The 23,543-nt window shown below is 26.7% G+C and overlaps 1 protein-coding gene across 5 annotated transcripts in view; it reads right to left on the bottom strand.

The window, feature by feature from the left end:
* Window positions 1–295: 295 nt before the first annotated feature.
* The window catches only part of LOC129968980 (activin receptor type-1-like), a 37,351-nt gene continuing 14,103 nt past the window's right edge, over window positions 296–23,543 (bottom strand). For 2 of the 5 annotated variants that reach the window (XM_056083366.1, XM_056083365.1), the window contains 7 exons: window positions 14,590–14,800; window positions 12,804–13,018; window positions 8,227–8,326; window positions 5,842–6,221; window positions 4,035–4,284; window positions 2,395–2,525; window positions 296–605 (listed from right to left, as the gene is read on the bottom strand). In XM_056083366.1, coding sequence (XP_055939341.1) covers window positions 471–605; window positions 2,395–2,525; window positions 4,035–4,284; window positions 5,842–6,221; window positions 8,227–8,326; window positions 12,804–13,018; window positions 14,590–14,800 — 1,422 coding nt within the window. In that variant the 3' untranslated portion in view covers window positions 296–470. Of the gene's footprint in view, window positions 606–2,394; window positions 2,526–4,034; window positions 4,285–5,841; window positions 6,222–8,226; window positions 8,327–12,803; window positions 13,019–14,589; window positions 14,801–17,484; window positions 17,609–17,818; window positions 17,945–23,543 lie in introns of all 5 variants that reach the window. The other 3 variants (XM_056083368.1, XM_056083369.1, XM_056083367.1) reach the window with 3 other exon arrangements.

The following is a 23,543-nucleotide window of genomic DNA, read 5'->3' as shown; positions in this document are numbered from 1 at the left end:
TGAATAAGCAAAAGTCAATTGATAAAAGCATTTTTATTGCACATTATGGCAGAGAAAAAACGAGTAGCATATAGAAGTATAAAAAACGAATTCAATTTCATAACTTTGTAGTTAGTATAAAAATAGCTGTTTCAGAAATCAGTGTTGCTTAAAATTAAACATGTATGCTGTGGGGAAAAACGATGGAATAGTTTAATTTTCTTAACTATAATGTTATTATAAGTAATAAAACAAGAAAAAAAAAAGACTTAAGAATCATTTCTTTTGTCAACAAAATGGATATTTATTTAAAAATTAATATGCAAAACAATAAAAATGCCATCTTGCACATCATCATAAAGTCACATTTTTACACTTAAACAGTTAACAATTAAAATATCACTTACTAATACTGAAAAGTGTAGAAAAATGTTATATTTACATGAATATAAATAGAATGCAAGTCAGAAAAATTATGCATGAGGTTATAATCATACAGGTTGAGCAATTGATTGGATTTGTGCACGTATCTTGTCCAAAGTTTTCATCACTCGATATGCTGTGCAACGAACTTCAGGATTTTTATGCCAACACAGTTTCATTAAATTAGCCAAAGCATTTAATGGCTAAAAAGAAAACAATATTAATTAATTGTAAGAACTTACATCCATAAAATCATGTGCTTTATACCAGAAATTAGAACATTACAGCAGATAATTAATATATTTCGCTATTACATTAAAGCAACATAAAAAAAAAATGAATACATTTATCACAAATTTATGATAATAATCACCTGAATTTTTTTATGAAACATAACTTCTTTACATTATTATTTTTTCATGAGTGAAAAATACAAACAAAAGGTCCTACAATCATTAATAAATAAATAAAATTCAAATTTTAAACTTTGATAAATTACTCTAAATTTAAATTTGCATATATGAAACTGAAAAAAAATCTTTCAGAATCATATTTGTTTAAATAACTTCTAGAAATTATGTACATAAATTTAAAACAAAGTCTTAGAAATTATTTTGAGTAAATTTGGATGAGATCAACCAGCAAAAATTATTTCCTAGTGAATGTGAATTAAATGCAATAAGCTAGGAAAATGAAATTTGCTATGTTATCTTAATATCAAAATTAAACACCTGTAACAAATCTTGGACCCAATTATCCAAGAGAGAAAGTCAACTATGCATACTCAATTTTTTTCTTCACGATACGTCAAAGCTACATGTAAAACAGCACTATGCAAGTATGTTAGAAAACTGAGAAAACAATACCTATTTAATGCTAAAAATTTAATAATTTATTATATATTTAAAAGAATTATGTTGCCTGCCAGTTCATACAGCTCATATTTTTAAAAAATTATTCAGAAACAAATTAGGCTAGAACAGTTAAAAAAAAAAAAAGAAGAAAGTTCATATATTTATTTATGAATTAATAAATTATGCAATAATATAATTCATATAAAAAGAGCACATATTGTGATTGACTGGAGCATTTTGTTTCTCATTCTGTTGGTAATAAATTGGAAAACTAAGACTCATTTATTGACTTTCCACCAATAACTATTTAAATTTATGGTAGGGGTTTCAACATTTTCACACATGCTCTGATAAAAGGTGTTATCCCTCCTCCCTTTCTCTCATAGACCTTGGGAAGGTTATGAATGCCACAAGCACTCGGATATATTACTTTCAAAAACCTATACACGAACATTTTGAGCTTAGTAAAATATTAAGAAAATAGAACACACATTTAGGGAGCTTTCTTTTACTTTTTTTTTTTAACCAATTTAATACAAAAATATTAATACAGTCCTAAGCAGATCAACAATTGGTGAACCCATTGATCAAAATTTTATCTGTTAATTTAAAATTTGAAATGAATTTACGATTTAGTTTATAAGTTGTGTTCCAAATAAATATATTTACTTGTGCTGGAACAGACAGGCAAACTTTCTGTGAATGGATTTCATTCAAAATTTGAAATATACAGAAGATTTGTTGCATAGGACATATATTAAATTTCACCTGTCTAGCTTGAACACATTTTATGAGTTAAGTTCAAAAATAGAGTGAAAATAGAATTCAAATATATATAATCTTCAAGGAAATGTGCTTTTCAGAGACATTTCCGTGATTATATATATATTTTTTCAGACACAGGAAGGAAATTCAGCATACGCTCATCAAAATCTCTATATTGAATTTCTTGTTTATTTCATATAAAAGAAAAATGAATAAGCAGATATTTATAACTCTATTCAAGCATTAATGAAACAGTTAATTTAAAATATTTAGAAAAAGAATAAATCCAGGATGTAAACTATTTATTAACTTAAAAAAAAAATCATATGTAACTTGCAGTGCAATTTTATATATTTCAGAAGATTATACCTACCTCGTCAGATGACCATCCATCAGGTATTTCTGGCCTTTTCAATTCAATGCAGACAACTTTCTTCATATCCTCAAAATCAGGGTTGTTTGGAACACACCCATCAAATGGAAGGCGATAAGCTTGAGTTGTTCCTTGATAGAATTAAAAATTATTAGATTCAGGTAAAAATTTGAATATTATATATATATATATATATATATATTCTTTTTTTGCAAAAGCAAAAACATCGTAGCACAATTTTTTTTTTCTCAGTTACATACATAAATAAATAAAAATTCACAATTTTTTTTATTAGCATTAATAATATAATTTCAAAAAAATTACATTTATATCCTATTCCAAAATGACAAGAGATTTAGGCATGCATTATATATCTGAACCAAGATCAAATGACAAGGATGCCACCTGAATTGGAACTTTTTTAAACTTTCGCTCTGCACTATTAGAGGTCTGATAATGAATATGAGATTTAACATCCACAAAGTTTTTGCACACTAAAAAACTTTGCTAAAATCTGGAACCATCTATTTCTGAACTGAATGATAATCCCCCAGGTTATCATAGCTCTCAAATCTCACAAGACTAAAATTATAAGGAAAACTGCCAGAGAATTAGTACAGTTTCAAGGAAACATGCCCAATTATTGGCTATAATATCAAATTTTCTATATTCTTAGATGAACATTTTTTTTTTAATGAAATTTCTTCTGGTCCAATAATTGATTTGACTTTCATGCACATTGCAAAATCTTTTTGAAAGTTACATATTACTCTCCCAATAAAACTGAAAACTCTTGCCAAATTTAGCTTCAAAGCAAAACAGTACAACAAAAATGAAAGAACCTTCAAATCTCTAGATGGGTGCAGCAATATTTGTATTCAAGCTTTAACTCAAAAAAGTTTGAAATTTGCTTGATTAAGGGTATGAAAACAATTTCTGATCACTCAGCTCCAATTCATTTTTCTACCTTCATGAAGATATTAGCTAGCTAATTACTTTATTTCATATCATTCTTAAATTATATAAAAATCAATTTTTGACTTTAGCATTATTTTTTTCAGCCTTTCATCCCTTCAGTGGGTTGATAAACTGAGGACCAAGCATGCTTGGGAACTAAACACTGGGGGTGCCCCACCTAACCGGAACATATGCCTTGCACCCCAGGCCTTCGATCAAGAAAGCAGATATGGTCACTGCAGGACTGTCGTTCCATTGAGTTTAGTAAGTTTTTAAGCATTATTTTTAGATTATTATGTGAAATAAATTTCACTTAAATGTTAGTAAACATTTGCTTTCAATTAAAATCATTTTAAAAAGTACAGAAGGGCTACTTATGTTAGACTTGCAATTTTGAATGATCAAACAAGAATGACATTTATATAATAAATATATTTATCTCCATTTCAAAAGACTCACATTTTCCATTTTCCACATTCTATTATATTCTTCATTTTCACATTGACATTCTTTCAAATGGATTCATTTTAACAATCGAATTTTCCAACTTCCACATTTATCTTTCAGTCAACAGACATAAAATTTTAGCAAAATCAAGTCAAAAATACAGGATTCTCAAATCCAAGGCTATCACCATGTGCCCCCCCCCAATAGCAAATACATTGATAAATTTAGAAACTTACCATCTGTAACACAACATGAACAGATTTCCCACAGAATCAAACCAAAAGCATAAATATCTGCTCTTTTAAAGGATTCAAAGGAGTTAATATTCATACTCTCATCCAACACTTCTGGTGCCATGTATCTTTTAGTTCCCACACGGTAATTTATTGGCGTATTGATGCTTGCAGTTTCATCGCATTTTACAATAGCAAGACCAAAGTCAGCTATCACACATGTTCCATGAGAGGCAACCAGAATATTTCTTGTCTGGAAAAAATATACAAAAATATTTCAACACACTTAAATTTCAAATAAAAATTTATTTATTGATCTCAATATATGTGATGGTAAAGTATTATATTTTCAAATAATAATATTTTTATTATATTTATTATTCCTATTTCATATAGCCCATAATATTGTTGCAATATTTTATTCTATATTATAATATTGCGAATAATGAAAATACAAAATGATATATAATATTTGTGTTGCTACAGATAAGAATAATGAATTTTATTAGTTTTTTTTTCCCCTTCCAATTTAGACAGAATAGGGACACAAAAGAGGATCTCATTAATCCAGTTTTAAAATTCGTCGTTTATACATTTTTTTATATCAACCAAGAAAAGGAAGACTTTTAGTATAATATCTGGATTTCATAATTCCATTTTCATTAAAAATAAAAACTTTCATATATATATTTGTTAATTTTTTAAAAATTTAAACCTTTGTCAATGTTATCTGAAATTTGCAAAATAATAGTTAATGCTTAATTCATAACTGTATACAATTAATAATATAAAGATTTTAAAAGTAATAAGAATCAAAAAATTAAATTCTGCAGAAAAATTTTTTAATGTTAAAATGTCATTTCTACATGCAAAATATTACATACATTTTTATCAAATTTTTATTATCTATATATAAAAGTTCATTTATATATACATATATATATAAATATTATTGTAAATTGATACATCATTGTAAAAAAAAAAAAAAAAAAAAAAAAAAAAAAAACACCTCTTTGATTGCATATACATCCTACTTGCAGAAAGTAACAGTCAATAGTTTATAATAATGAAATACAAGGTTATTCAAAAAGAAACAGATTTAAAATACTTATGCGTAATGAATGGCAATAGATAGAAACATGATACATCACTGATGGAGGGAAATTCGAAGCTTCATCTTATGCATACAGATAATTCCTATAAAAAACACCATCTATTTGTTTATGAAGAAATGGCAATGCCTCAGGATTTATTTGCATGTATTATATTAGTGTCCATTATTGCAATACTGCAGCATTTCTTTGAAAGTTGTTAAAAAAATAATCAAATTCTTAAATAGGTTTAGAGTTGTTACAAGAAATTCACATTAGATAATTACATATGCAAAGGGAAAAGTACTGGTTATTCCCTCTCTTCATATGTTGAATATTCAAATCTTGAATGCATCTAAACTACATTTGAGTATAGTCCAATTTGTGGAGCTACATAAAAGACAGAATATATGTAACACTTATGCTTGCAAAATCTTCAAGACCAATGAAATTGAATTGTTAAAGCAGTGAGTTCAATTATCAGGGACCAGTTATTTAAAAAAACATTTCTGTGTCCAGTTATCTCTCTACCAATTGTCATTCATTAGAAATAAGAATTTTATATCGTTTTTGAATGCTGCTGAAAATTAAAGAAAAAAAAAATTGGAGTATCATTATTAGTTATTAAAGTGAACATGTCGAATATGTAAATAAATGGCATTGGTAAAATCTTACTCCGACTCTGTTACAATTTTATATAAACTATGATTAGAACTCACCTTTAAATCTCTGTGAGCAATAGCAGGTTTTCCTTTCATTCCTTTTTCAGCAATAAGCTCTGTATGAAGATGCAGAAGCCCACAACAAATCGACCGAGCAAACTCTATCATTTGTTCATGAGTAACAGTGTTTTCCAAGAGATAATCATACAATGAGCCTCGTTCATGAAATGTAGTTAAGAGCCACATCTCAGTGACACCAGCACGAGATGCAATTGCTGAACCTTTGAAGCCAAGTACATTTTCATGGCATAGTGAAATGTTGGTGTATATATTTACTTCATTTTGCCATGATGCTTCATCCTTAGAAGAAAATATTTTGACAGCAACATTTTCACCATGCATTGTACCTTGCCAGACTTCTCCAAAATGCCCTTGACCTATGGTCAAATGAAATGAGTTTAATAAAATTTAAGAATATATTTACAAAACATTATGGAATTTAAGATGCACTTGTTGCTACATCCATTTACTACATCCATTAAAAAATTTTACTTGAAAAAATAAATAACAACTAGATAATTAATGTTAAAGCTAGATAAGTAATTTTCATAATGATTTCTATACACATTACATTAGAAAGATTTTTATTTTGATTAGTCACCTTCAGTGATCAGTTGTTTGCCAACAACATCAATAATACTAATTTAAACATTTCAATCTTTATGTATCACTTTTCAAAATAAAAGAAAGTAGAACTACTTTAGTCAACTTGAGTTTACATATATAAGTCTATTAAGCATAATACTAAAGTGACACATCAGCAAGATTTTATTTTCCATCATTTTATATATTACACTAGACAAAATTTTATTTCAAACCAAATGAAATTACATATTAAGTTTCTGGATTTTGTTATGTCCCCCCCCTGCATTTTTCATGTTTTATTTTGCAGTGTATCATTTAGCAACATTTTGTTAGTGGTACTGCCTTCATGTTACTACTCTAATAACACAATGAAGAAGAAATTGAATCATGTCCCAAAGAAACGAACTTTCTTTGGTGAATATTCAAATGCAAAAATACAACAGAAAAATACACAAGAAAGAATCATTCATACACTTGAAAGGAAGGTACATCAATGACAATGAGAAACTGACTAAAACAAATCAGACTGCACAATTTTTTTTTAAAGGAATGCAAAATGAAGACAGCAAGAAACTTCAGAAGAGTGCAAATGCTAAAAAGGGAGCTAACTGAAGACAGAAAAATTGAGAAGTAACATAAATTACGAGTTGAGCTTGGGGGGGGGGGATCTTGCATTTTGAATGATATATACTAGAATAGAAATGCTTATGAATAATTATGAAACTGAAAGTACACAAGGACAGGATGAATGTCAATTATCTGTTAAATTGGCAGTGCAAAAAAGCGGCCTTGAGTTACCAGGCATGTACTGCAATTACAGGAATGTACAATTGCCCTGTTTCTGGAACATTTGAAGAAACTTTTTATAATAAAGATTGAAAAGAAGCAAGAAGTATTTCAAAATATTTATTTTGCTCAGGAAAGCTAATGAATATATTTTTTCCCTGTTTATTTAATTTCTAAATTATAAAGAATTAATGAATGTCTTTAATTGCAGATGTCAAACAAGTACGTTTCTCTAAATAATTCCTTTATTACTTTAATTTGTACGCATTTGTTGAAAGCCTGAATAAATATGACTGATAACTTATTTTAGTCCCATTAGTGACAGAGGTTACATTAGAATAAAAATTTGATATAATCAATACTTTTGAAAATTAATTTAGACATTCATATGAGCTTTTCAAAATTTTTTAACAGATTGCAAAGTTTATCTTGCATTTTAAGGATAAAAGAGAAATCCCTGTGACAATTAGAACCTAAAGTATGCCAATAGGCATAGGAAATAAAGAATTGCTGCCAGAAAGAAATGTAGAGAAATTTGGTTATTCTTTTAAAGCATAATCTTTGAGAGGTTTTGTTGCGTTCCCATAGCAGCGAGTATATGGTACAAGATTGCATGATGTTAATCAATGTTTCCAATATTGTATAACATTGTTAAATATTGAATAATGAAATACTGCACAATATATGCAGTAGATTGTATTACCCTGGGTTTCAAGAAGGATTTTTCAGACCAAAACTTAATTTTGGAAGTTTTTTTTTTTATTTAATGAGAATAAATGTTAGCAGCATTTAAACAATCAATATTTAAGTGCATTCCACATTTTCAAATATTTAATATTTGAATGATAAATTTTGTTTCAAAACAAAATTTGAGTTCACATTTCATTAATCAAAAGCTTTATAAAAAGCAAAAATTATTAATATAAAAACTTTAAAATTGTTATTTTTTTTAAAACCAAATATTAAGTGATTTGAAACATTAAAAAGCTGAATGTTAAACTTGTCACTTACCAATGCATTGAACCAAAGTTACATCTTGAACAAAAGAACGTTGAATCAAAAGTGGCAAACCTGATCCACTACCTGATGATGGAAAGCCATCAAATGAATCCTATATAAAATAATAAGTAATATATTTTGTTTAAACCTTAAGTTGCTGCCTGAATAATTTTTACAGTTTAATCTTAGTACACAATCAACAAAAAGAAATGACACTGAAATCAATACATTTTTACTATTTCCAAAACATATTTTCATACCTTATCTTTTTCAAATTTTATATCAAGTATAGGAAAGTCTTTTTTAGTTCAATGTCTCAAAGTTTTTATAAAATAATAGCCGCCTTTAGTACCTCAATTTATTTTTTGGTCTTCATAAAAAATTAGTAATTTCTGGTAACTAGCTAACTTGCAAAAATTTTAAATGTTTCTCAGACAAAATATATAAACATTTGCAAAAAACATTTTCACATACCAGCTAATCAAACTTCATTCAAATATTGCTATAGTTTATAAAGACAGGTTAAAAAAAAGGAGCAAAATTTATCTTAAAGTTTATGATATTATCTAGAAGACTGAAGATTTGAAGCAAGTAAGAAAGAATTATGCCTATATCCCAGATCAAAGTATCTAGCCAAATTTTATCTTAAAAAATAATAAATAAATACTTTTTAAGTACTTTTAGAGAATCAAAAACACTACAGTTTTGACAACTGAAATATATATTGTAATAAGATTCACAAACTTATGCAAGAAAATGTCCAGTCTTATACAAATACAAACAGACTAAAACCAGTAATTGATGCAACTTTCAAGAAAATTAAGGTTCATTTATTTAAAACAATTTTTCAGAAAGTTTCTCATGGAAAAATCTTACTAAAGCTTAAGATAATTGCATATGCAAAATTACTTTATTACACTGCTTTAAAAAAAAATTGCACCACCACTTTTATTAGCATATAAATTTTTTAAAAGAAAAAAAAAGGGGGGGGGGAGAGAAGAGGAGTTAAAAACATAAGTAAACAAATCTAGGATATAAAAAAATCTGCAAATTTCATTAACTACATAAACAAAGTTTTCTGCTTCTTTTTTAGAATTTTTACTACTTAACTTTTTCAATTGTTCAGTTTTCTCATTAATAGCTTTTTACAGTATATTACATTTTGCTAATAAAGAGAAGTCTCTTGCTTGCTGAACAAATGCATTAGCTTTACGTGCAATTTCAGCAATTTTTTTAAAAAAAGAATTCTATTTCTTAAAAGACCAAGAAACAGATTCTAACTATCTTTTTTATATATTAAGAAACAATTTAATAAGCCCTCTGTTCTTTCAAAAATAACTGATAATGCTCATTTCGTCTGTAATTGAGAATCTTACTGCTTTATTTCTATTTTTGCTAACCTTCAACCATTCCAGCATATTTATTTTTGAAAGTTCACAGGTAATTAAATGCTTATTTTCTCAGAATATTATTAAAAAAAATGTTCTACAACTTTTTCAAAAAAATTACTTGCAATAAAAATATCTAAATAATACTCTAATGATGTTGTTGAAATATAATAAACAAATGCTCTATCTATAAAGAAATAATCATGTGGAGGAAAGCAGTAATGAGTTGAAATCACTTAAAAACAAACTCCAGCCATTTCTGAGAATGCATAAAATCATCCTTGGAAGAAACAAAAAGATAAGTAAAGAAGAATTAGGTTATTCAAAAAGATATAATTTCCTCACACTATTTTGAGGGAAATTTTTTACTCTGATCTCCAGATTTCTTGATAATCACCACAGATGAAAGATAAGAAGACACATTCATAAAATTTAGTAGATTTAGCAATAAAGGAGGAAAAACCATTGAAGGGAGGAAGGGACATTAAAAATATTATTATGCATGGACATTAAAAATAAGCAGTTTTTAGGACTTTTAATGATGCTATGCACCAGGCAGGCATAGAACAAATTTTAAAAATTAATAAGTTAAAAACCACCAAAGGAAAAAAAAAAAAAAAAAAAAAAATGTTATGGAGAATGGATGGAGAGTAAGTTAGAATTTTAGCAAATAATCAAATTTTACTCCTAGAGAAATTTGTATTTTTACCAATATGCAGCACTACTACTTTTGTAACCATGTATTACTTAAGATAAGTTATTTGATTAAGTATTCCCTTATACGTATTTACAAAGCTGTAGTCAAGACAGCTATCCAAAATAGTTCTGTTTACAACATAAAGCATTTTTTTTCTTTCTATGGCAGAAAAGTTGAACTGAAAATTTCATTGTTAACAATACTGTTTGGTCATGACTCACATTTGATTGCCCATTATTAAAAATCACAAAGGGGGGAGGCTATGGTATAAGGAAAAGATTAACAGAGAACATGATTCTCAGTAAATTGTGAATGTGACAGTTATCATATAGGTTTGATAATATATAGCAGTACTCTGTCTTGTATAAAGGTGATTGGATGCAGTATTATCATATCTTTGTTCTGAAATAAAATTATTTCTTAAGTGTTGTATAATGCTCAACAGTGGTAGCTTTTTAAAAATCCTTGCTAATGAGAAATGGACCAATTAAGAAATGAGTGACAAAATCACACTAATTTTTGACAGAACCAGAGATTATTTTTAAAGCAAATATATGAGAATTATGATTTTATTATTATTTTTAATTTTATTTCATTTGAAAAGTAAATTCTTTTCAAATGAATTGGAATTAAAAATCTTTGTGTAATTGAATTTCAACATCAATTTATTTTGCATAATTTTTAATAACAGATTTCGTCATTGCATGAAATTCAAGTTGTTTTCAATGTTTTATAAAATATTTTATAAGATTTTCTTTTATAATCAAAGAAAGATTCTGCCAATAATTTATACAGTTCACATTAGGAATCAGAAACCACATTACAAAGAAAATTAATGTGTAATTTGAAATAAATTAGCCAAACATTTAAGTTAGTTTTGGTACTGTGATACCAAGGGACTTGATTCCATTAGGAGTGTACACAATAATCAGATGTAAAGTTGTTAAAACATGCTACTCTAAAGCTTATTGTAATTTGATCCTTTGGCAATCATGAACATCAAATGCAGAAGATATTAATTGATATTAAATACAATCTGTATTCATGGTGAACATCTGATTATTAAAGGAACTAGTACCCCATTGAAGCTATTTATTAATATAAATACTGCTTTTCTTGAATTAATGTTCTTTATGTTTGTTTAATGTTATTGTTAAGAATTAAAAAAAATAATTTAACAGGATTTTAAAGTTTTTCTAGATCATTCAATTACACAACGATAAATTTGATCACCATTTAATAACATTAGCAATGATATTAATCATTGAAATTTGTTCCATTTTTATATACCTAAGGATTCCTCTTTTTTATATATAATTAATTTTTTTATTTGATTGCATTTCCTTTTATATCAGAAACAATTCGTAGAGAAAATTGAACCTCAAAACCCTAGTTTAAAAGATTTTTTTAAAATATAATTTTCTTATTATGTTTGAATGTTAATTCACCTTTTTAAAAGATTCAATGATTGAATGGATTAAGGTATGTTTTTAATTATCTTAAGCAATTATACCCATAACTTATAAATTCAAGAATCTATTCCTTGAGTATTTATGAAAATGTACATGAAAATTCTGAAAAATATTTAATAGAAATTGTTTTACCAAAAATATATTCTTTAAGGATAAAAAATTGTAAAATACTTATCAAAAGCATTTTTTACATGCATATTTAGAATAAAAATAATAAAACTTCAAAAATATAAATTTAAATTCATCGATTTTAAATGGTTATAAACTGTAATGAAAATAATGATGGGAGGGGATTAGTCATATTAATAACTTGTTCCAAAGCAATACTAGGTTATTTTAGGAAGGACATAATTTTGAATTGCATTATAAGGTTATCTGAGGTGGTACCCCTCTTTATAAACCTGCATCATACTAGTGGGAGAATATTTGATCTTGGCAGATTTAGCATATACTTGATCCACTTAAATGGAATCAAGTATCCATCATGGAATTCACAACTTTAGGAACCTTACTAATGTGGCCCCAGAAGAAATTTAAATAGAATGCAAATGAGCATTTAAAATTTTTTTTTGCAGAAAGTATAACTGTCCTATGCAACTACTCCTGATCACATGGCAAATATCCATACAATGTTTTATTTCATGTCAGACACTATGAAGCAGCCAACTGTTCACACACATTTTCTGCATATAGCTATCTAAAATTACATTTTACGTCTTCATTTCATTGGGAATGTCAAAATCCTTAATACTTTCTTTTCTAATAACAGTAGACAAAAAGGAATTAGGAATAGAGTACACTTCACATGAAAGTGAAATAGATTACTATTTCAATGTTATTTGCATGACTAACAATAGCCTTAAGAAAACATTATGCATGCAAAAAAAAAAAAAAAAAAACTTAGTGTTTTTTTTTTTAACTTTGTGTTCAATCTCCCTTATTCACTCTTTGTGTTACAATGGATATTAGTCATTTATAAAGAATCATTTTGAATAACTTGTATATTTTAATATAAAAAGAAAATCTACTTACTTCAGCAGGAGGCTTATTATAAAATCTTGTAAGGAAGCGTACTTTGCTTTTAATACATGAGGAGATTATATTTTTAATATTCAGTGCTATTAATAGGAAAAGAAACACACATGCAATCCCAATAACAGAAAAACTAAACACTGCACTTGCTATGAAAGCTTCGATTCGTGAATTTATATTGTCTATATCCTTCTGTTCATTTTCAATTTCAAAAGCTGGAAAAAAAAAAAAAAAAATTATTCCAGGAAAAATATTTTAACCGTTGTAGTAAATGCATATTTTAAATACATTTTTTCATTTAAAACGTAAATGATAAATTATCAATTATCTAAAATATCAAAATGTATATATTTCATAATAATTTTTTAAGTGGCTAAAAATATATCCCAAAATAAACTAGAAAGTCATAAAAACCATAAAAGTAATATTAAAATTTAATGAAGGAAAAAAAGTTAGTTTGACAGAGTCAGTCATTAATAATATTTTAATATTTTTCAACAAAAGCGATTCATTTTCCTTAATCTTGCTATTTTTTTTTATGACTTACTATTTTTTTAGTAAGACTTAAGAGGAGCAAGAATAACAATTATTTTTGTAAAAAATAACAGTAATTCATAATACTTGTAACTGATGTGAAAAATTGCAAAATAAGTTAATAGCTACTGTATTAGTTTTAAATAAATATTTTGCTTGCTTTGAAATCAGCAAGGATTTATATGGTGCCTTTGTTATTCTATCTTTTAATATTTTATTTTCGTATTTAAATAGCAGCAAAAAGAATATACAATATAGAATTCAGAGTAAATATTAACCATCTGACCGTTCAATTTAACTTGATACATTTATTTCTGTAGAGACATTTTTTGTAATGTGTAATCTTTTCCATTCAACTCGTGTAATAATTGAAAAGTTTAGATCATGTAATTATATTACTGGTTTTAAAACTCAAATTATTCACATACACTATTACTTTTTCATATTCAAAATATCGCTAAAAATAAATCAACCTCGAGAATTTGAAGAATCTCTTGTTTCCGACTTTCCTGATGTTGGAAAACCCTTCTCTAGCATTTTGTCTTTCTGGAAGAATAACAACACAAAAATGCTTTCAGCTAGAAGGACAAAATTTGGTAATTGGACTTTTGGTCAGATTTGCGGATTTCTATCAAATTTTGATCGAAAATCCGGTCAGAGGATATGTGTAAATTCGAATATTAGGCCACATAATAACCACTAAACAAAAAGAATTAAGCTAAATGAAACTCAGTACAGAAATTTAACATCTAAAAATGTATTCTTATCAAGTTTTGAACCAAATCTTTCAAGGCATCGATCATCTCAATCAGTCTGTACTTTTGCATGTATGTCAGTGTAATAACTAAATCAATGAAATTCAGTATGCAATCTTAGAACTGCAGCTGTGGTTCTACGTCAAATTTTGGTTACAATCAGTAAGAGAGAGAGAGAGAAAAGGCTGTTTGAAATTGTTGTGTGACACATCCCGCAAAAATGCTAGATTCATATCAAAGATCTGTATTTCATAATTAATGTTTGCTAATGCCATGCAAGACATCCGCAGCCTTATCTAAGATCCAAATATTATGCGGGATGAGAAGGATAACAACTTTATTCGCGAGTATATGCGAAAGTTTGGAAGAGATCAATACCAATAGTAACGTTTAGAAATATAGCAATTTGATGCACATAAGAAAACTAAATGGTTAAAATATTTTAAAATTTTATGAATTAGAATGATTTAAATAGATTAGTTATAAAGCATACATACATGTCCTCAAGTGTTCAGGAATACTTGGTGTTATAAATTCATCATCATTACAGAAATTCCCATCACAGCATGTTGTCATATCAGTTGTCCCATTTTCTGATATCTTGGCTTTTCCATCATGGCACAACATAAGCATTATAAAAGGTATTTTAAAACAACCCTTCTCAGGAAGGATATACATGTTGTCAACAATTGAAGTGTGGGTAAAACACTATATTAAAAGAAATTCACAAAGTAATGCTTTAACTTAGCAGTAAATACAATTAGCATGGGCAAAAACATTTGCAGCAACAATAACAGAAAAAAAAAGTAATACAGTTTGTATTCAGTTGTAATTATATTCTTAAAAATTCTTAATTTTGAATATATTTTGTTACATATATGCCAATCTAAATTGCAAATTTTCAATAATGCATTTTAAAATAAGGAAACAAAGTTTTTTTCAAATCCACATTTTAGAAAAATGACTTATTTTCACAGCTATAAAAGGAATATGAATTTTCTATATTATTACCAATAGTGCAAAACCTTACAGAGCTTTGTTGTTGTTGTTAGCTCACTATACAGAGCTTTGTTGCAGCAATTCATTGCATAACATTTAGTCTTGATAATAGAAAAGGATTAATTGCCATGAACTTGTAAAGCTGAAATTTTATGACAAATCAAATTGAAATGAAGTAAACTGAAAACATACATTAATAAACTTGGGTTTTGAGTCTAATTTGTTTAAATTGACCCAAGCCAAATAAATCAAATTTTAATAAATTACATATGCAAACTTTAAACCAAATTATGTATATAACTTTGTGTTTTCGAGCACAGTAGATTTTAATTTTAAATATAAAAACTTTCATGCTTTTTTAAAATATAATTCTCATTCTTTCTAAAGAAATGTGAACGAGACAGGTTCACTAAGTCATCATTAAGTCATGTTTGCAACATTTAGAATCTTGTTAAGGAAAAAAAAGAACAGATAAGTGTTCTAGATATGAAATCTGAAGATGATTAGAATGAGTTTATTAAATTTCTTCAAATTATCTAATACTAAAAATGACAGTCTCATTTTTAGGAGTGAATCATTTACTGAACTAATAACTAAACTTATTTGCCTTGCATTTATTATATAATTTGAAAGACAAAAATTTTCAATTTTAGCATTATTATTTTTAATTTTTTAAAAGAAAAATCTTACATAGTGATCAATAGTTCAACACAGTGCTGAACTTCTGACTAGGGGATGTTGTGCCTTTTACCAGGGCTTATCATGAATACATAAATTAGAATCTGAATTTTAATCACATAAAACATTGATTAAAACATATTTTTATGCATTTTTTTTAAAAACAAGATTCCATAATTTTAAAATATATTCAAGTTTCTATTTAATGAATGAAGAAAACCTTTGTCCAGCTTTATAGTTTGAAGAAATCTTTCATCACTTTTAGAATTCGCTAATTTCAGATTTTTTTTAAAAAGCATTTTTATTTAAAATAGCAGAATGAATTTCCTTTTACATCATTTATAAGTCAAAAGAAATTCTGGATTCCATTGATTTCAAAGCTAGCAAGGCTAGTTATCCAGGGTTGTCTTTGACAAACTTTGGTTTACAAAGAGTAAGAAAAAGGTCTCATATTTTCAGGACATATCAAGTTAATGGCTTGTTTAGACTTAGGATTAGAATATTTATTGATGAACTTCCAGCAACTAAATAATTTTCAAAAGTGCGGATGAATCGTTGACCTTTGTGTTACAGATGAAGAAAAAAATTCACCAGTAAAAATATTTACCTTAAAGGAAGAAAGCGGGGAAAAAAAAAAAAAAAAAAACCCCTGAAACATTGAATTTTTGGAACCTCTCAGTATATCAGTATATTACTTAAGACGGATTTGGTAAAAACAGTTCCAACCAATTTGGCATCATAACTGATGACAGGTTGATTATAATTAATTGGGATTAAATCTATTTAGTAAAAAGCACTTAAACTTTTAAATGCTACCCAAGAAGAAAAGTTCTTATCTTTTTATAATTAATTTTTTTATTTATATTTTTAAGGATCTGATATTTTAAAAATTATTGCAAACTGCCTTAAAATAATAAACAGTGCAGTTTAATTTGTGCACACGCGCACGCACGCACACACACACACAAAACCTTAAATGCAACAATTTAAGCTGAATATATTTTATAAAATATCTGGGTTAGGAATTAGGAAATATTTGAAATGATTCATTTGATATGTAAGAATATTATAATTCTGAAAGACATGACGATTCCCGGATGTTCCGATTTTCAAATCATTCAAAAGAAAACTTTTTCTATTTTTTAAAACAACATATTAAGATTACAGACCCAAAAAAAATTATGTGAAAAATGAGAAAAATCTCAACTTATGTACAAACTAGCCAACTTTAGCGACCAGCTTATTGATTTTAGGTTATTAAACAATTAATATAAAATACATTTAAAAAAATCATATTGTTATTTGATCAAATGAAAACATGAATTTAATTTCATCAATCTGCTACAAATACTGTGTGTGGAAATTAAAAGGTGTATTTACTTCTAAATAAAAACAGAAGTGAAAATCTTATATTAAAATTGATCTCCAAAGAAAGTTCATTTGAATTAATTTAAATATAAACATAACATTAAATATATTGTAAACTGATAGTGTATTGAATTATTGTATAAAGTTGATATTATTAAATAGTAATTTTGAATTTTAAGTTAATGTAAAAACCATTTTTATAAGATAATCATTTTTACAGATATGGTCATCAATTTCTAGTTATTTCCTCTAAATGAATGGGAAAGAGGTAAGTCCTCTCCAGAACATTTCTAATAATAGTTTGAGGTTGCATTAATCAGCAAAGAGTTAAATTAAATGGAACTAACTTTAAAAATGTGCCATGAAGTGGTCTGAAACGTTCATATAATGCATTTGTTTACATTTGACTCTTGTTATTCTGTTCCACATATGTATTTCATATGGAAAAATCTTATAGCCATTAGAGAAAATCTTAAAAAAGAAGAGAAGAAGATATTATTGAATGAAAATAGATTTGAAATGTTCCTAAATGAACAATTGACATTAAAATCTAAATGGTAAATAAGAGTTAGCCAATAAGTAATTTTAACAGCTTCAATACAAAAATACTTATGAATATTAAATAAATTTAAATATAAATTTGTATCAAAAAAAATTTAGAAGAATGACAAAGTTACTCACTTTTGAAGGTTATGTTAAAAAAATAATCAGTTTGTTCCAGCATGATGTTTGAATTTGATAGTTCCTGTCAATCAGGATAGTTTGGAAGTAATGAAAATATGCCTTATTGGTGTTCATAATGGATCACTATATCAAAAATCATCTTTTTAATTTTTAACTCAATTTAAGATTATGTAGATCTGATCATTTCATCAAAATTATAAGAAATCAATCAGTTAATTGCAGGTTGATAAGTTACTTGTTAATCAAATCCTATTAGTGTGTTTCAAGTTACTCAAAATCAATATCATATTGTTAATAAAATTACCATGTACCTTAAAAAACATTTATTATTTTAAGATTTATAATTAACACCATGCTGAAAAGATAAATTATTCATAACTTTTTACTTCATGAATTTGATTTTGTTGCATTTTTGGAATTAACAAATGAAACATTTATTGTTCTAGCTTTTTTTAGCAATTAACAGAAAACTTGTCCTTTATTTTGAATTTATAATTATCACTACCAGATTTTATTTATATATTCAATGAAAGATTCTCATATTTGTTCCCGAAGGAACTGATTAAAAACTCATCATTATTGAAGTGAAAAATGCCACTATTTAAAAAATGTATCTATACTTTCTAACTACTCTTTCCAGTCAACTTAACCAAGTTAAAAATTTAACTGCATAAATATTAAAGTTTAAAAATAAAAAAAGTTTTTCATACTAAAAGACATCTCAAATGTAATCTCTCAATAATTGTATATTTTAATTATATTATACAATCTTTAATAAAAGAATCTTGAAGCTGAATTTCCAAATTAAATACTGTTTTCGTATTTTTACTTTATAAGAATAAATATTTCTGTAGTATATTTTTCTTCTTATCAATGTTCATGAAGATTTTGCATTACCATATCTAGGCAAATAATATTTGAGAGAAATAATGAGTCTATATTTTCTAGACTTTTGAAATTTTAAATTTAATAAAAGTAAAAAATCTTAGAACATTATACATCGATGAAGCCAGATAAACAAATAATTTCAAGAAATGACAAAAAAGACAGAAAAAAAAGTTGTCAGTATAGTGTTACATTTAAATATATATTCAATATTTTCAATGTCAATGCATCTATACAAACTGTTAGAATAAAGTATTTAACAAGAAAACTCATCTGTTACTCATCTAAAAAAGCAAAAATCATTTTCAAGACTGGAATGGACAAATCTGGTAATTCTTATATGATTTTTGAAAAAACAGCAGTAATTTTAAAAAGGGACAAATTTAATTATTTAACAGGTATTGAAAAGATTTTTCATCAAATATATTTTGAACTTCAAGGATTGATCAGTTATTTTCTATGACAAAAGAAAGAAAAAAAGGAATGCTGCACTAGTTTTCAAGAAATATAGTTGAATGCAAAAGTAACTTATCTTAATGTAAAATTTTTTCTCTGTACATAAATATAGCATATATGGCAAATTTTTATAAGCTGATAATTAGAAATATAAAATCATTAAGATTTAAAATATAGTTTTTAAATGTTTAAAACCATAACATGAATAGATAAGAACAAACTAATATTTTGTTGTTAATACTAATATACTCTTATATAATTATATCAATATATGGGTCATTTGCAAAATTAGGTGCCATTTGTTGTCCATGTGAAACACATTTTTTTTACAAGATGTTATAAAGTTTAAATGATTTTTCTTTTTACCATGCTTTTTAGCAGGCAATTTCCAGTGGAGAAACAATAAAATTAAAATAATTCATCTGATTTTTTATTTTTTTTTCTAATAAAGAAGTTGAGAGGAAACAAAAATTCAGCTGTCCAAATCATAAAACTCAAAATGTGTTTTGCTGCATTGCTTTCCAAAAATTAAAATTTTTATTCTGACATATTTTTTTATTGTGAAATATACTTTTAATTATGTTATAAAGAAGGTTTTAATAACCTTTTAAGAAGAATAGACGATTTTTACCAATTAAATACAGCTGTCCAGACATTAAGTCATGTCTGTTACCATACAATATTTTCAACATTTTAAGCAACAAGATTGAAATTTTGAAATGACAACACTTGTATACCAGTGAAACATGTTCTAATAAAGAAATGCAAGCAGCCATCTTGAATGTTTGATGTTTGATTGAAGAAGCTGAAGCCTTTTTGTGTTAAGTATTTTTATTGCATGTCATGTCTGTTACCTTAATATTTTATATAAAATATATTTATTTATTAATTTATTCAACTGATTAATTTAGATTTTTAGGTTTTTAATTTTAATTAAAATTTATTTTCATGTTTTTATGGAATTATTTAGTTTCCTTAATTTTTGTACTTTGAAATGTCATGTCTGTTACTCTATATAGTAACAGACATGACAATCTTGGTAACAGACTTGACATGTTTCAAGATTTGAAATATGGTTCAATTTTTGGGTTTGTTTTGTTTAAATTTTAGTTGATATTTTAGGAAGAATTTTTTAAGGGTGGGGGGGAGGGAATAAATGTAAGTTCTTACTTTTTAAAAGCGCATGTTTGTTTTTCATTTTTTCTCTTATCTTCTTTGTTTTTTATTATCACATTGTATTTGCTGAATTGATTAATGTTTGCAATATTATCAAATCATTTGCTTTATTAAACTTTATTTCTGAAAATTACGTGTGCAAGCATGCTACAGAAGTGCAGGCATTTCATTTCGGAGGATCGAGAAAGCAGGCAACTCTGCATACTGGCGTTTTATATCTAAGAAACCAGCATGAACCAATTTCATTCTGCACAATTTCCGAATGTTACGACCATGGTCCTGCAGCAATTTGGGCTCACCTTCAGCCAATATTCAACGAGCTTAAGAGAATTTCCCCCGAAGTTGAAATTATCCACTTTTTTTCTGATGGCCCTACCACGCAATATCGGCAGAAGAAAATTTTCTTCCCTTTGAATGAGCATATAGCAAATAATGGTTATAAGTATGGATCATGGTCTTTTTTTGAGACTGGTCACGGCAAGGGTGCTGCTGATGGAATAGGGGTAGCCATTAAGAGAGCTGCTGACAAAATAGTTGCACTGGGGACAGATATACCCGATGCAAAAACTCTGTTTAATGTTTTAATAAATAAAACAAACATTCAGCTTCATTATATCTGTGAAACAGATGTAGAAATGTTTAAAAAAATAATTCCATCTGATATTCCGGTTTCAAAAGGAACGATGAGCGTACATCAAATTTTTTCTTTAGGGAATGACTCAATGTTTTTTAGGGATTTAAGCTGTTTCTGCAGACAGAAAAATGTCTGTGACTGTTTTACAGTTAATGTATTTGCATTAAAAGAAAATTAACAAGAAAGAACAGCCATGACAATAAATAACGCAGAAAATAATTGTAAATCTTTTTCTTCTCCTTTATCCAACAATTTTCAACAAGATATTCAAGAAGGAAGCTTCGTACTTGTAAAATTGGAGGATAAACGATCGATAAAATATTTCGTTTCAAAAATAATCGACATCCAGGACAACAATTTTACAGTTAAGTATTTAAAAAAAGTCAAGAATCATGCAAAGTTCTTTTGAGAGGATGATAAAGAATATAATATTGAAGCAGAGGATATTGTAATGAAACATCCAAATCCAAATCTAACTGGATGCTCTTTTTGCCAATTATAATATTTGATGTGGATCTCTCCAAATATGATGTTGAATAAATAGCATTGTAACTCAAGAAAATACTAAAAAATAAAATGTGTACACATGTTCCAATTCTGTATCTGTGAATTTCAAATAATATATACATATTTTTTTTTTATTTTATAGTAAAAAGTTATGTACTAAAAGAGAAACACATTTTAGCTTAATTCTATCTTTCAAGCTTTACATCAAAATTTGGCTCCTGAATTTATGTCATGTCTGTTACTCAGTGTCACGTCTGTTACTTTGTGTCATGTCTGTTACCATTTCAAAATTTTCCTTAAAAAGTTTAAATTGACATAATATTGCTACAATTAGAGTTACATATTAATTGACTCTGCCTAGTATATATAAGAATGACAGACATTTTGCATTAATTGTTTTTTATAGTACTTTATATTAAAAAAATCCTTGTAAGAATTCTATATTAGTAACAGACATGACAAACAAAAGTATAAAAATACCATAAGAAATATTTTTTTATTCGAAAGTCTTTATTATATGGGTAAAGTGACTCTATACTTATATTAAATATAGCTTTACATTATTGTACACTGAACTTAAATACTAAAATTACAAGAAAAATGTCCGGTAACAGACATGACAATTTTCATCATATCTGACCAAAAAAACATCAATTAAAAATATATAAAAGAAAAAAATGTATCAAAAATATTCAAGTAATATACAGAAATAATGTCTGTTTAATAATATTAAAAAAAATTTACTAATTAAAAATTTTTTTATTTTTGTCTTTTTAATTTCCAAATGGCACCGAATTTTGAAAATGACCCATATTCTACTTTGTTTCTTTTTCATTACTGCATCTATGAGTTAAGCATCATTGACTCTACATATTTTCCTTTTTTCAACTTTTCAGACGATTTATAGATATTAAAATATTCTTTATTTTCAAATACTTTTTTTCATCAACTGTTGGATATTAAAGTGTTTGAGATAGAATGTACAATGATGAAGAAATGAAATGCACACTAAAATTATGTTTTTGCCATAAATGAATGCTATTGGAATTTAGATAGAAACCTAATACCATTTTATGGATTTTTTTCTCAATAATAAACTGCATTAAGCATATTCATCTGGTAAGATTAAAGCAACTTTTATTTGTTAAACAAGTTATTTAGATTGATAAACTACTGAATTTATAAAGAAACGAAACTTTTGCAATACTTTGCAAAATGACTTAAGTCTTAAAAATATTCAATAACAATTATTTAAAATAATCCTAACTGTAAAAGTGCCATTAAATAACCTTCATAATTCCCAAGGACAAAAATATTAGTAATTTAATCTACATCATAATATATTAAAAAACACTTGCCTACAAATCTTATAGAAGTTTTTCACCTTCTAAATAAAAATAGGGAATCACATCAACTACAATCTAATGTAAATAAGATTTAATTTCAATAATCACATACAGTAATTATGCAATTTTAAAATCCATCTTATTTAATATACGGTGTGAAAAACGTTGCATGCGAGTCTATAGTACATAACTAATGTTATATATGAAAATAATTAATAGAAAAATTATAGCTTATACCTTTTTTATAGGCAATAAAATGCCGTAACAATTTATTTATATCAACAACACATTTAAAAACAACACTAGGAATAGTTTAAAAAAGGCTTCATAATTTTGAACCCATCAGATGACTAGGATAATAACTGAGCAGGGACCCTCCACCCCACTAAACTTTTGTACCACGTCAATTAGAAGACATTTGCCCCAGAATATAAGATTTTATATATACCAGGTACCATGCATGAAGAATCTAGAGGAATCAGGTTTAAAACCTGGAACCCTCCAGCCTCAAGGCCAAAACCTTGCCAGTAAACAATTGTGGACCAAATCCTATATCAATAAATTATTAAAATTTTACACCTCCCATATCCACGTTTTATCTTTTCTAATCAATTTATCATTTTACTTTCCATTTATATTCTGTTACTTTGTGGACAGTTTCATTGTTAATGAAAGTAAACAAAAACAAGTACCCTACAGGTGTTTGAAAGAAACTACA

The sequence above is a fragment of the Argiope bruennichi genome, chromosome 5 (genome assembly GCF_947563725.1).
Source record: "Argiope bruennichi chromosome 5, qqArgBrue1.1, whole genome shotgun sequence".
NCBI classification, from domain to species: Eukaryota; Metazoa; Arthropoda; class Arachnida; order Araneae; family Araneidae; genus Argiope; species Argiope bruennichi.
Note: the sequence above shows the minus strand (reverse complement) of the source record. Positions and strands in the feature narration are given on the sequence as shown.